Raw genomic sequence first — 12,903 nt, forward strand, 5'->3', positions numbered from 1 at the left:
ATGGAACAAGAGGCAGGATAGCTGCGGAGAAAGTTGCCAGATGTAAGCTTAAAATCAAAACAGAAAGGGAAGAAGAGGAGAGGCTGTATCCTTCTGGAAGACCAATATATAACAGTGTTGGAAAGTGCTTTGATTGTAATGAGGCAGATATTAGGTTGATGTCATCAATCAGCCCCCAAACCAGTATGAATGTGACTCTTTTGTGTTACCTGGAACTAACAGGGAGATTTGTGAAGGGGTGTGTGTGTGACTCTGGGCAGTTGTCTGAGTCTAGCTAAACATACCCCGATGCTACCCCCTTTGGTGTGAATGCTGTTACTGGGAGCTCAGAGGATGATGACCCTGTCAAGGGTGCCAATGCTAAGTATGGGGGCGGGACTGGAAAATGCAGCGGTTACGTCTACACTAGAAGGTTTTGAGGCATAAGGATCGTGCGCAAAAGAAAGTTTTTGCGCAAAACAGATCTGTCTATGCTGCTTGTTTTTGTGCAAAAACCTCTTGCGCAAAAAGCCTCGGGCAGAGAATATGCTAATGACAGCGCAACAAATGCTAATGAGCACTTCATTAGCATACTCTGCCCGCAAAACCCTCTAGTGTAGACATAGACAGAGTGTGTAATGGTAAAAGCTCTTTAGGGCAAATTGCAACTGCTAATGATGCTTCCTCAGAGTCTGGACTGATGGAGATTGATCACTGCCATTGTCAACATTTAAAAAAAACCAAACCAAAGCAGCTGAGACGGGGTAGAAAAGGTGAAATTGAAAAGGGCCATTCTGGCAAATGAACATTTTGTCTCATGATGCCCTCTGTACATCTGCACTACATCCTGTCACACTCCTCTCATATCCAACTATGGCACCAAATCACCTTTTGGAACAGAGAAAAACCCAAGGTATGTCTACATTGCATTCCTCTTCCGAGAGAGGAATGCAAATGCAGATGAGCGAAATTGCAAACGAAGCATGGATTTGAATTTCCTGCACTTCATTTGCATAATTGTGGACCGCCATTGTTTCGAAATACCCGATTTTGAAATAAAGAACTCCATGTAGATACGATTATTTTGAAAGAAACCCCTTTTTCTTTCAAATTAAATTAAGCCTCGTTTTTTGAGGAGTAAGGTTATTTTGAACAAAGGGGTTTCTTTCAAAATAACAGGCTGTCGCATGAGCCCCAGGCTCAGAAGAACCCCACATGTATCTAGAGTAGTGTTTCTTAAACTTTTTAAGACCAAGGAACACCAAACAATTTTTTTCTTTTATGGGGAACACTAAGAATTTTTTGTTGAGTGTAAAAAAAAAAAAAAAAAAAGGGTGGAGGGAAAAGTTACTGAGAAAAAAAAAAGATCGCCTGCTCCTTTAAGAGTGGCCATTTTGAATTCTGTTGTTTGCCGCAGCACACCTCCGACTGCCTTTCTAGAGAAAGTAATGGAACTCATCTGATGGGCCTTTCCTGGGATCGTCCAAACTCTGGGAGACATCCTGGGATGATGATCTCCTAGATGTATGGCATCGTGTCCTGTCTGGTTCCTCCTCCTCCTTCTCCTCCACAGCCCTGCCCTCCTGAAGGCTGACGATGGGCATCTCCAGGCCACAGCCAACAATGGGGGGGGGGGGGGAAGAGGGGAAGGGATTAACTCCCCCCCCTTCCCCCGCAGGATATGATACAGCTGCTCAAAGTAGCGGCAGGTCTGGGATGCCAATCTTGATTGGGAACTTTGTGCCCTGGCCTTGGTGTAGGACCTGCCTGAGTTCTTTTATTTTCAAGCGCACCTACTCCTGGATGTGCATGTGGCCCTTCTGAAGATGTTGATATTCTTGCACCTGGTGCGGAGATCCTGGAGAATAGCCTTCTCTCCCCAGACCTAAATGAGATCCAGGATCTCCACATCGGACCAGGAAGGAGCCTTCTTCTTCTGCCCCTGGCCTGGGGCTTTGGAGCTGGCTGCCGGAGTGCTTGCAGCCATGGTGGGGAGGGGCTCAGTGGGAGTGCTGGAGTCGCTCATGGCAGCAGGGAAAGTTCTTGCTGTGTAGCATGGGACTGGTAGGGTCGGTGTGGTGCCACAAACACCTTCCCTTCTGCCTGCACCTTTAAAGGCTGCAGGGGAAGGGAAACCATAGAGTTTTGATGTGAGTGGACAGAGTGGCCACTAGGGCAGCTGTAAGAAGCCTTGGAGGCCAATTATTCCGAAATAAGCACAGCGCTGGCGTCCACCCTATTTTGAAAGAACAATTTCGAAAGAGGCGTTAATCCTCGTGAAATATGGGGTGACGGTTTTGGAATAAGACGCCCACTATATCAACATAATTTTGAAATAGCAGCCTTCCTGTGTGGATGTTCCCCTTATTTTGCAATAACGTGCGTCATTCGAAATAATGCTGTACTGTAGATGCGCCCTTTGGGTTTTCGCCTTTCTAATGTTGACCCTATAAACCTGTGTTATTTGCTTATATTCAGCCTTTGTACTTTGACCATGTTTCCATTTTTTATACACCTCCTTTTTGATTGTTTGATCATGTAAGATCTCCTGGTTAAACCAAGGTGGTCTCTTGCCATACTTCTGATCATTCCTATGCAGTGGAATAGTTTACTTTTGGGTCCTTAATAATGTTCCTGATGGCGAGGGGACACAATTCGAGCAGCCCCGGACAGCTACCATCCGCCAGGCTCACCAGTCTGGCTTTTGCATCCGAGAGGCCCTGAAGGAGAGATTCTCAGGAGCCCAATGACTCTCCCCATAGCTTCCCCTATGCAGGCTCGGGCCTGGCCCACCAATACCTTTCCCTCCACAACCCTCATCCTGACCCTCTTTCCAGAAATAAGAGAGAAACACCAGGTTTTGTTTGTAAACAAAAATTCGTGTTATATTTTAATCAATATCAATAACTAAAAATTGCTAAATGTTGCTAAAATATACCTCGTTATTGTCATTGTACAGTTTTCTGCTAAAGCAAAGTTTTTATTAAAAAATAAATGTTTTGTGACATGAACACAACTTTCTGTAACTGGGCGGGGGAGGGGGCTGAAAACCTGGACGGGGGGGCTGTAAAACAGAGACAGGAGGGGGTTCTAATCACACGGTGCTTCCTGACCACAGTCTCCTGCCGCCTTGCGTCCGGGGACCTCCATGGTCTTGGGATCGGGTGGGGCGAGAGATAGTAGTGTGCTGGATAGGAATGGGGTCTGGGAGCGCCGAGGGAGAGGGGGTACAAAGGGGGAAGCGGGGGTTTGGAGGAGCAAAGTCATGGCGTGCAGGAGAAGCGGGTACCAGGGACAGATGCAAGTCCGCTGCTGGACAAGCTCGTCCAGCAGCTGTTTGTGCCACACGGCCTCTGCCTGTGCCCTCTTTTGCAGAGTCTTGTTAAGTTCCTGCAGGGCCACTCCACGTTGTTTTATAGTGTCTGTGTAGAGACGCCAGTGCCTGCGGGTGCCATGTGTCCGGGATGGTGGTGGGGCTGGCATGTTGCGACCCTCTAGCGTGGGTGGTCCGGCTGTGGAGGAAAACAGGAAGAGACAATCATTCATGCATGCACCCGCTGTCCCCGAGGGCATGCCTTTGCTTTAAGGAACTCTCCTTCAGACAGGGGACCCAGAGAGTCTGTAAGTAACACTACGTGTGAGCTGGGCAGCAGCCGTAGCATCATAGGGCCCCCAAAGTGCCAATGGGACCATATGTCCCCCTCCCCCGCACACTGCCAACCCGTCCCTGTGTGTTCCGGGAAAGGCTCCCGGCACCACGTCTCGCACACGCATGTGCCGCACACTGCTCTGTACGTGTTTGCACGTGCACGGCTAGCTGCACGCTATCCAAGCTGAGCATTACACGTGTCGCTCGCGCATCGGCCACTGGGTACCCGCCTCCCCTGCCCTGCGTGTGGCGCAACCTCACAGCACTCGCCTGATGTTCCCTCCCCGGTGTCCGAAGATGCCTAGGCGGCCTCTGGAGCCTGGGGGACCGGCTTCGGGATCAGGGTCACTGTGTCGTTGTCCTCTTCCTCCAGCTCCAGCTGACACTCTCCTGTCTCTCCTAACTGCTGCTGCTGGGGTTGCTCAACTCTATGCTCCGGTAATGGAGCCTGGGCTTCCCCAACGCCCAGAATGTGATCCAGATCGTAGGAGTTCTGATCTCAGGCCTTGGCGCACCCCCTGCCTCAGTTCTTTCAGCTTGGCCTGCATTTGGTCTGAGGTGCGGGGGTGCTGCCCTCTCCTGGCCAGTCCCTGGGCCAAGCACCCATAAATGTCCACATTCCTGCAGCACAACTGGAGGGCCTGCAAGGATTCCTCCTCCGATCAGAGCTCAAGCAGAATCTTGATCTATGGCCCTGACCATGCTGGTGCCCGAGTGGGTCCTCGACCGTCTCCCTGGAAGGGCCAGGGGGGGTCTTGGGGCTGTGACATGGCTGGGTCACACTGTGACAGGAAGAGCCGTGCGGTGTGGCTGGCTTCCTGACACAAACAGCTGCCCGGATGCCTGTGCCTTTAAAACATGGCTGCTGACAGGAACAATAGAGGTGCGAGGAATATAGCTAGTGTATCCACCAGGGCTTTTTCCTGGAGGCTTTTTGTTCGGAAAAAACAGTTTCCCCGCGTCCACACACGCCTTTCTTCAAAATAACTTTTTTGAAAAAGGTGTTATTCCTCGTAAAAGGAGGTTTACTGCTGTCAAAAAACCCGCGGCATTCTTTCAATTTAATTTCGAAAGAACGCAGCAGCAGTCTGGACGCAGGTGAAGTTTTTACGAAAAAAGGCCACTTTTTTCGAAAAAAACTCTGTAGGCCAGACACACCCTTAGAGTGAAACAATTTCCCATATTCCCAGAGCCTATGGGGTCTCCCTTCTCTGTGGAGTACTTGATGTTTACAAAGCTCTGACTCTATATAAAACTTTTTGCACAGTTTAAACACAGGTGAGGTCTCTCTCCTGTGCGGATGGCCTAATGACCAAGAATAGTTGAGAGCCACATGAACCTTTTCCAGTTGGAACTCTTATGCGATCTTTCTCTTGTGTGGATTTTCCTGTGTGAAACCAGGGCTGACCTCCATATGAAATTTTTTTCTACTGCCTTAAGCACTTATGAGCTCTCTCTCCTATGTGCATTGCCTGTTGTTGAAGAATGTCAGACCTCTATGTGAAAGACTTTTCACGGCTTAACACTTATTGTTTCTGGCACCTGTGTGAATTAACTGATGGTTACTGAGGTCGGACCTCCTTATGAAGCTTTTCCCACAGTCTAAGCACTGATGGGGTCTCTCTCCTGTGTGGATTTTCTGATGCAAAACAAGGTCTGACCTCTGTATGAAACATTTCCCACAGTCTAAGCATTTATGAGGTCTTTCTCCTGTGTGGATTTTCTGATGCGTAAAAAGGGCTGCCCTCAGTGTGAAACTTTTCCCACACTCCAAGCACTTGTGGGGTCTCTCTCCTGTGTGGATTCCCTGATGTTGAATAAGCTCTGTCTTCCTTTTGAAACTTTTCCCACACTCTAAGCACTTGTGGGGTCTTTCTCCTGAGTGCATTGCCAGATGTTGATTGAGGTTTGACCTATATATGAATCTTTTTCCGCAGTCTAAACATTTGTGGGATCCCTCTCCTGTGTGGATGGCCTGATGTTGAGTAAGCGCTGACTTCCTTATGAAACCTTTTCCACAGTACAAGCACTTATGGGGTCTATCTCCTGTGTGGATTTTCTGATGTAAAACAAGGGATGACCTCTGTAGGAAACTTTTCCCACAATCGACACACTTGTGGGGTTTTTCTCCTGTGTGGACTGCCATATGTTGATTTAGGTTTGATTTATGAATGAATGTTTTTCCACAGTCTAAGCACCGATGGGGTCTCTCTCCTGTATGACTTGCCTGATGTTTAACAAGGTCGATCCTCCGTATGAAACTTTTCCCACACTCCAAGCACTTATGTGGTCTCTCTCCTGTGTGAATTGCCTGATGGTTAACAAGATCAAATCTCCATCTGAAAGCTTTTCCACACTCCAAGCACTTATGAGGCCTCTCTGCTGTGTGGACGGCCTGATGTTTAAGAAGGTTTCTCCTCCGTATGAAACTTCTTCCACACTCCAGGCACTTATGTGGTCTCTCTCCTGTGTGGACTGCCTGATGATTAACAAGTTTGAATTTCCAATTGAAAGATTTTCCACACTCCAAGCATTTATAGGGTCTCTCTCCCGTGTGGACTGCCTGATGTTTAATAAGTTCACACCTCAATATGAAACTCTTCCCACAGTCTAAGCACTTATGGGGTTTCTCTCCTGTGTGGACTGCCTGGTGTGAAACAAGAGATGCCTTCCATATGAAACCTTTCCCACACTCCAAGCACTTATAGGGTTTCTCTCCAGTGTGGATTGCCTGATGAGAGAGAAGAGATGACCTCTCTGTGAAACTTTTCTCACATTCCAAGCATTTATGGGATCTCTCTCCCGTGTGGATGGCCTGATGTTTAACGAGGTCGGACCTTTGTATGAAACTTTTCTCACAGTCTAAGCACTTATAGGGTCTGTCCCCTGTATGGATTTTCAGATGTAAAACAAGGGATGACTTCCGTGTAAAACTTTTTCCACAGATTAAGCACTGATGGGGTCTCTCTCCTGTGTGAGTTTTTTGATGTGAAACAAGGGCAGATTTCCATTTGAAACTTTTCCCACAGTCTGAGCATTTATAGGGTCTCTCTCCAGAGCACACCGCTTGAGGTTTAAGGAGGACCGAGCTCTGAAGAAAACTTTTTCCGCAACCTGAAGTCTTATGGGGACTGTCTACTGGGTGGACGGCTTGATGTTTAATCAGAGCTGATCTCCCTTTGAAACATTTCCCACACGCGACACATTTACTGGGGTTTTTTTCTGTACGGCTTCTCTCATGTGTCACCTGTGCTGACTTCCAATTCAAACCGTTCCCTCCCTTGGGACACCGAGAGCCTCTCTTTCCCATTTGGCTTCTACTGCCACTATTAAGATCTGAGCTGCTATTGATGCTTTTCCCATGGTCCAAGCATTGAAGGGGTTTCTCCCCAGCACCTACTGTCTGCACTGAAATTAGCTCTGGGCTCACAATAAATCCCTTCCCATAACCGAGCCATTCCTGGTGTTTCTCTTCCTTGGGCTTTGTCTGCTGGGTTGTGGGATCCTTGTGTCCTTCTCCGCATTTAACAGGTTCATCCATTTGCTCACTTGGGTTATTTTCCAGCAGCCTGTCCGGCCTGGGCCAATTTCCCCAGGCTTCTCCCTGTTCCAGGCACTGGGAAACATTCTCTTCAGCTCTTCCCACAAAGGTCGCCTGCGGTTCCATTTCCCCTGGATCTTCCTCATATTGAGACTCTTCCTCCTTTATATGCACTGTCTGAACACCTGCTGGGAGAGAGAAAAAGAGGCAGGAGTCATTGAGCTGGGGAGAAAGAGGAACAGCACCAAGGTGAACCCAACACACTGAAGTTGTACAGAATGAGCAACTGAATCTTCCCACCTCTTCCCACACAAACACTCAAAGGGAAGGAAGGTCCTGCAGGTAATAGGACTGGTGAGAAACCATGAACAATATCTGCTGACAAGACCCTGCCTGCATAAAAGGAGGAAGTCCTGAGGGCAATTACTGATACTTCATTTTTGGGACTCTTAACTTTTTCCTTCATTCACTAGCTGGTTTCTGTGTCAGTCCTCACCTGTGCGGGAGCCTCTCAGGATCTCTCTTTCCTCCCTGGCCTGGCGATCGGGCACCCAGGGCTCTTCCCCTCGTTCCAGCCGGGCGATCAGCTCAGGTTTGGGAACGGGAAACCCTGCACAGGGGGTGAAATCAGAGCAGATCAGGGCGCGTAGAGGGTGGGGAAAGCGTCTGTCCCAAGGGACATTCCGTGAGTGGAACCTGCCCCTGGGCTCTGCTGGGGAATGTGCAACCCAAGAGGATGGGAACATGGTCACTGAGCCCCCTGGGGAGAGGCAGACGTGTGGGGAGGGAAGAGGAATTGTGACGCCCTCACTAGGATTTCCCAGGATCTGGGCAGTCTGGGGCCTTGCTGATACTTACAGCTCTTCAGTTAAATTGGTCGTGAGTGAGAAACAACACAGACAGGAGTATACATGGCCCCTCCGCCTTGAAATCTAGAGGGGCCGGGTGGGGATGATTTAGCACGTCCATTAGGGTTTGACACCCTGGTCTCACTGCACAGGGCACGGAGATGCAAGTCGCTCTCGCCCGGCAGCTGTGCCCATGGAACCCATTCCTGTCCAGGCCACCTGAGCAGGGAAGAACCTGACCCGTGTCGGACACGCAGTCCCCACGGCTCCTAATCCCCGAGGGGCCAGGACGCCCTTACCCAGCGAGGTCACCGCCTCGTAGTTCTCCTGCATGACGTCCCTGTAGAGGACTCTCTGAGCGGGGCCCAGCAGCGCCCCCTGCCCCTGGGTGAAATACACAGCCACCTCCTCGAAGGTCACCCGCATCTGCAACAACAAGAGTCCCTCACCCACTGCCTGCAGCCCCAGCCACAATACTTGTAAAATCCCATCCCAAGCCTATTTAGAGCAGCCAGGAGGCTTCTGGGGATGGGCAGAGACATTCTCATCCCCCTCAGCAGAGGATAAGGGCCTTCTCGTTAAGGATGCTAAGTACTGGGTAATTGACTAATCCAATATTCGATAGGGCACCTCCTCTTTTGGAGTGTAGCAATATTCGTATGGCTGCTGCTACATTTCAAAGGCGAAAGCACCGAAGCCCGGGGTCAGCTGGGGGCTCCGTGCGGCATTTCAAACCGGCAGCACTGTGCAGAGCCTGGGGAGCTGATCCTGGGGCTCTGTGAGATGCTGCCACTTTGAAGTCTCCCCCCCCTCCTTTTCTCCTCTGCCCCTGCTGCCTCTATCTGATACAGGCAACAAGGGCCATGGGAGCAATTGGGGGGCTGGAGCACATGACCTATGAGGAGAGACTGAGGGATTTGGGTTTTAGTCTGCAGAAGAGAAGAGTGAGGGGGGATTTGATAGCAGCCTTCAACTTCCTGAAGGGAGGTTCCAAAGAGGATGGAGAGAGGCTGTTCCCAGTAGTGACAGATGGCAGAACAAGGAACAATGGTCTCAAGTTGTGGTGGGAGAGGTCCAGGTTGGATATTAGGAAAAACTACTTCAGTAGGAGGGTGGTGAAGCACTGGAACGGGTTCCCTAGGGAAGTAGTGGAGTCTCCATCCCTAGAGGTGTTTAAGTCTCGGCTTGACAAAGCCCTGGCTGGGTTGATTTCGTTGGGATTGGTCCTGCCTGGAGCAGGGGGCTGGACTTGATGACCTTCTGAGGTCTCTTCCAGCTCTATGGTTTTATGATTACACAACTATCCTGGTGCTTATCGGGTAGTCAACTAGTCCTTCACATCCCTACTTCTCCCTGGCCACACACCTGCTAGCCAGAGGCTGAGGTGGAAGCCGAGCTCTGAGCCACAGGCAGGGACAGGAATCCCGGCAGCTTCCCTTTGTGTTTCCCAGCAACCTCTGGCTGGGGGCTCAGGTCCCAGCATTGGGAGTCTAGGCCATTTACCCAGCACTGCCCAAGGGGGGGCTGGGTTAGAAATGGGGGCGCGGCCACACCCTGCCCATGGGCCTGCTCAGAAACTCAGCAGCTTTATTCCACTGTCTCCTCCCTGTCCCTCCCTCCATCCCCCCGCCAAGCAGCGCCCTAAACCCCCTACCTGAGCCGGCTCCATCCCGGCCATTGCCCGGCCCTGGCCCCTGGCAGACGGGCGCTCTGGAGCGAACTCTCGACGTGTCTCCTTGGCCTGTTGGGCAAGAGGGGCGATGGGGGAGGTGTCAGAAGGGGCCTGAGTCCCTGTTGCCCCCCCCGAAAGGCTCTGCCCCTGCAGACACGTGCTGGGACTCTCTGGCTCTGCCCTGCTGGGAAGAAACCCAGTGAGTTTGTCACCCCCCCGCCAACTGGCCCTGCCCTGCCCCTCCCGCCAGAACAAAACCCATGGAGCCCCTTTGAACGTGGTCACAGCAGGAGACTTGCCCCCAATGGAAACATCCCAGACTCGCTGGGAAACAAATACACAACATGTCTAGTAACAGCCATCCCCTCCTCCCCCCGCGCCCTGCCGCCTTCTGAATGCAAGTGCCATGCTCCCTATGTCTGTCCCCTCTCTTTTCAGTTATGGTCCCTTCAGGCATCTGAGGAAATGACACGTAATGGGGGGGACCGGCACCCCTCTCCCAGCATGGCCCACTGGAGCTGCGGCCCTGGAGAGATGCCTCTCCCTTGGCCCTAGGTGGTGCAGTGAAAGTGAGTGTGTGTAGGGAGGACTCTCTCTGCACCCCACATCCCAATCCTCTCCCCTGCACGCCCCCCACAGCCCAAGCCTACCCCTCCCCATCCCCTCACCTCTGCCCTTAGCCTCAAGTACCCGCCATCAAGCGATGTGCCAGTGCAACCCTGCAAATGTTACACCCAGTCCCCCCCGCCTCCCCTCCCACACACACGCTGCTGCCTCAGTACCAGAAGCAGCAACACGGGGAGGGGGTGCGGAGAGGAGCCCCCCCACCCCCGCCGGGTGTCATGATTGAACATTTCACTGGGTTCGTGGTAAGCAAATCAGCACATTTTAATATCCCTGGTGCCCCCTGCGCCCGCCCCCTCCCCAGCCCTCCCCACGCTTGACCCCCCCACCGCGCCCTGCCGAGGCTGGCGGCAGCTGCCCCGGGCCCGGGCGGGGACTCGCAGCCAGCTCCGCCGGGAGCAGCCCGGGGCCAACCCCTCCCCCTGCAGCCCGGGGGCACCGGGGCGCCGCTCCCGGGGGGTCTCTCTTACCTGCCCCCCAAGCGCTGCCCGCCCTGGGGCAGGGGCTGGGCCGGGCAGGGCCTGGCCGGGCTGGGGGCGCTGCCCGGGGAGAGGCTCCTGGGGAGGGAGCAGCGGGACTGGCCCGGCCGGAGATTCCCCCTCCCGGCTGCAGCCCGGGCTCCGGGGCCCCGCAGCAGCCCCCGCCGGGGCTCGGGGATCCGGCCCGGAGCCTGGCCCCAGAGTCCCCGCGAGCAGCGGCGGCGAGTCGCTTCCTGCGGCCGGGCCGGAGCCAGCGATCGCTCCCCCCGCGCCTGCTGCTGCTGCTGCTGCTGCTGGGTCCTAGCGAGACACCCGCCATCCGCGCTGCGCTGCGCCCCTGGGCCTGGATCTGCCCCGCTCACAGACCCCTCGGGAGCAGCCAGCCCAGGGGGGGGGGGATGTTTGGTGGGCACAGGGTGGAGCAGCAAAGCTTTTGCGCAAAAGGGCCAGTGTAGACAGCTCAGATTTGTTTTGTGCAAAAGTGCGTCTAGATTGGCCACGGACGCTTTTCCACAAAAAGTGCTTTTGCAGAAAAGCGTCCGTGCCCCTCTAGACGCTCTTTTCCGCAAATGCTTTTAACAGAAAACTTTTCCATTAAAAGCATTTGTGGAAAATCATGCCAGTCTAGACGTCGCCTTAGGCTACGTCTCTATTGGCAAGATTTTGCGCAAATACTTTTAACGCAAGATTTTTTGCGTTAAAGTATTTGTGCAAGAGAGCGTCTACACTTTGCGCAAGAGATGTGCTTTTGCACAAAAGCATCTGTGCCAGTGTAGATGCTCTCTTGAGCAAGAAATTAACGTTGCCTGTCTACACTGGCCTCTTGCGCAAGAACAGTTGCGCAAGAGGGCTGAGTGGGAGCGTCAGAGTATTTGCACAAGAAGCACTGATTTTATACATTAGAACGTCAGTGTTCTTGTGCAAGTACTCGTGGCCAGTGTAGACAGGTGGCAAGATTTTGCGCAAAAGCAGGCACTTTTGCGCAAAATCTTGCCAATGTAGACACAGTCCTAGTTACCTTTAGGAGAACCCAATAAATATGCACCTGGGTAAGTGGAAGGAGAAAGGGGAAAGGGTCCCATTGTTACAAGGAACTTTCCTGGTTTAGACACTACCCCTGCGGAATTAAACAGCAGAAGAATCCGGGTCCTCGCTCCCCCTCCCTTTACGTCGATGCCTGCCTGACCTCTGAAAGTGTTAATTTAGCCCTGCCCCTCAGTGTCTGTGCTCACAAAGAATGACAGTTGTCATTGTTGAGATTTAAAAAAAAAAATCATTCGACAAGGGGGTAGAAAAAGGTTCAGATGAAATTGAAAACGGGCTGTTCTAGCAAAAGCACATTTTGTCTCATGAAACCCTCCCAACATATGAACTACGTCCTGTCACTAATCTCATATCCAAGTACGTGCCCAAATAACCTTTGGGAACAGAGGAAAACCTGCAATCCAGGATGGCTGTAAACCAATGTCACATTCATGAAGTGACATCCCAGACAATCTCAAGTCTCAAACTCCAGAAAATGAGGAGAGCCGTTTTTTTCCTAAAGGAGCTAAACTTGCCTCAGTGTTTGGTCATCATGGTAGTAAGAAAAGTTTTACCATCATCATAAAATAACCCAAACGAACCAAGCAGAGTCACAGCTACAAATGATCTGGAGTCATCTAGACAAAAACTGGAAGCAGTTCTACCAAGAGGTGGAAACAGGGCTTTAAATCAGATTAAAACATGCCATCTGGTTCATTTGGATTCCCTTCCAGGGCTGGGCCACTTTCTTCTCCCGCCCTCTGAAGTCTGACCTACAATTACAGGCCTAATCTATACTAGGACGTTGCACTGAATTTAGCCATGCACAGTTGATTAACTAAGTGATGCATTTGCTCTACCCATCCTGTTGGGGCACTGACGTTGATCCTGTATTCCTGCTTTTCAGCAGGGGTGACGCTATTTCAGACTCTGCATGGTCAAAGTGACCCTAGTGTAGATGCAGCATTAATGGAAATTCAACAACATTGGCCGGGCGCGCGGCTCCTGATGGCAGCTGTAAGGGACGCCGCATGCCCCTTACAGCTGCCATCAGGCGCCCCCCGTCGGTTGGCGCCCTGGGCAGCTGC

At 51.8% G+C, this 12,903-nt stretch overlaps 1 protein-coding gene across 3 annotated transcripts; it reads right to left on the bottom strand.

Moving 5' to 3' along the window:
• Positions 1 to 2,837: 2,837 nt before the first annotated feature.
• LOC112547587 (uncharacterized) lies at positions 2,838 to 9,870 on the bottom strand. Of its 3 annotated transcripts, none has more exons than XM_075913866.2 (5): positions 9,672 to 9,870; positions 8,317 to 8,443; positions 7,666 to 7,779; positions 7,178 to 7,357; positions 2,838 to 3,491 (listed from the first exon to the last, which is right to left on the bottom strand). In XM_075913866.2, the coding sequence occupies exons 1-5, from the start codon at positions 9,693 to 9,695 to the stop codon at positions 3,070 to 3,072; spliced, it is 867 nt and encodes a 288-aa protein (XP_075769981.2). In that variant the 5' UTR covers positions 9,696 to 9,870; the 3' UTR covers positions 2,838 to 3,069. The 3 variants fall into 3 exon arrangements, 1 of the variants encoding a protein (XP_075769981.2); XR_016347308.1 differs by having other exon boundaries at positions 3,356 to 3,491; positions 3,899 to 7,357; XR_016347309.1 differs by having other exon boundaries at positions 3,356 to 3,491; positions 3,899 to 7,354; positions 9,672 to 9,710.
• Positions 9,871 to 12,903: the final 3,033 nt, after the last annotated feature.

The sequence above is a fragment of the Pelodiscus sinensis genome, chromosome 19 (assembly GCF_052426305.1).
Source record: "Pelodiscus sinensis isolate ZL-2025 chromosome 19, ASM5242630v1, whole genome shotgun sequence".
Classification (NCBI taxonomy): domain Eukaryota; kingdom Metazoa; phylum Chordata; order Testudines; family Trionychidae; genus Pelodiscus; species Pelodiscus sinensis.

What these genes read in the sequence shown, in the direction of transcription:
- LOC112547587 (XM_075913866.2), bottom strand. Translation starts at nt 9,695, where the DNA reads ATGGCCGGGATGGAGCCGGCTCAG. An exon ending in CGAGGCGGTGACCTCGCTGG is followed by an intron (nt 7,780 to 8,316) that starts GTAAGGGCGTCC and finishes CCCCCTGTGCAG; the next exon opens with GGTTTCCCGTTCCCAAACCT. An exon ending in GCTGCTGGAAAATAACCCAA is followed by an intron (nt 3,492 to 7,177) that starts GTGAGCAAATGG and finishes TTTCCTCCACAG; the next exon opens with CCGGACCACCCACGCTAGAG.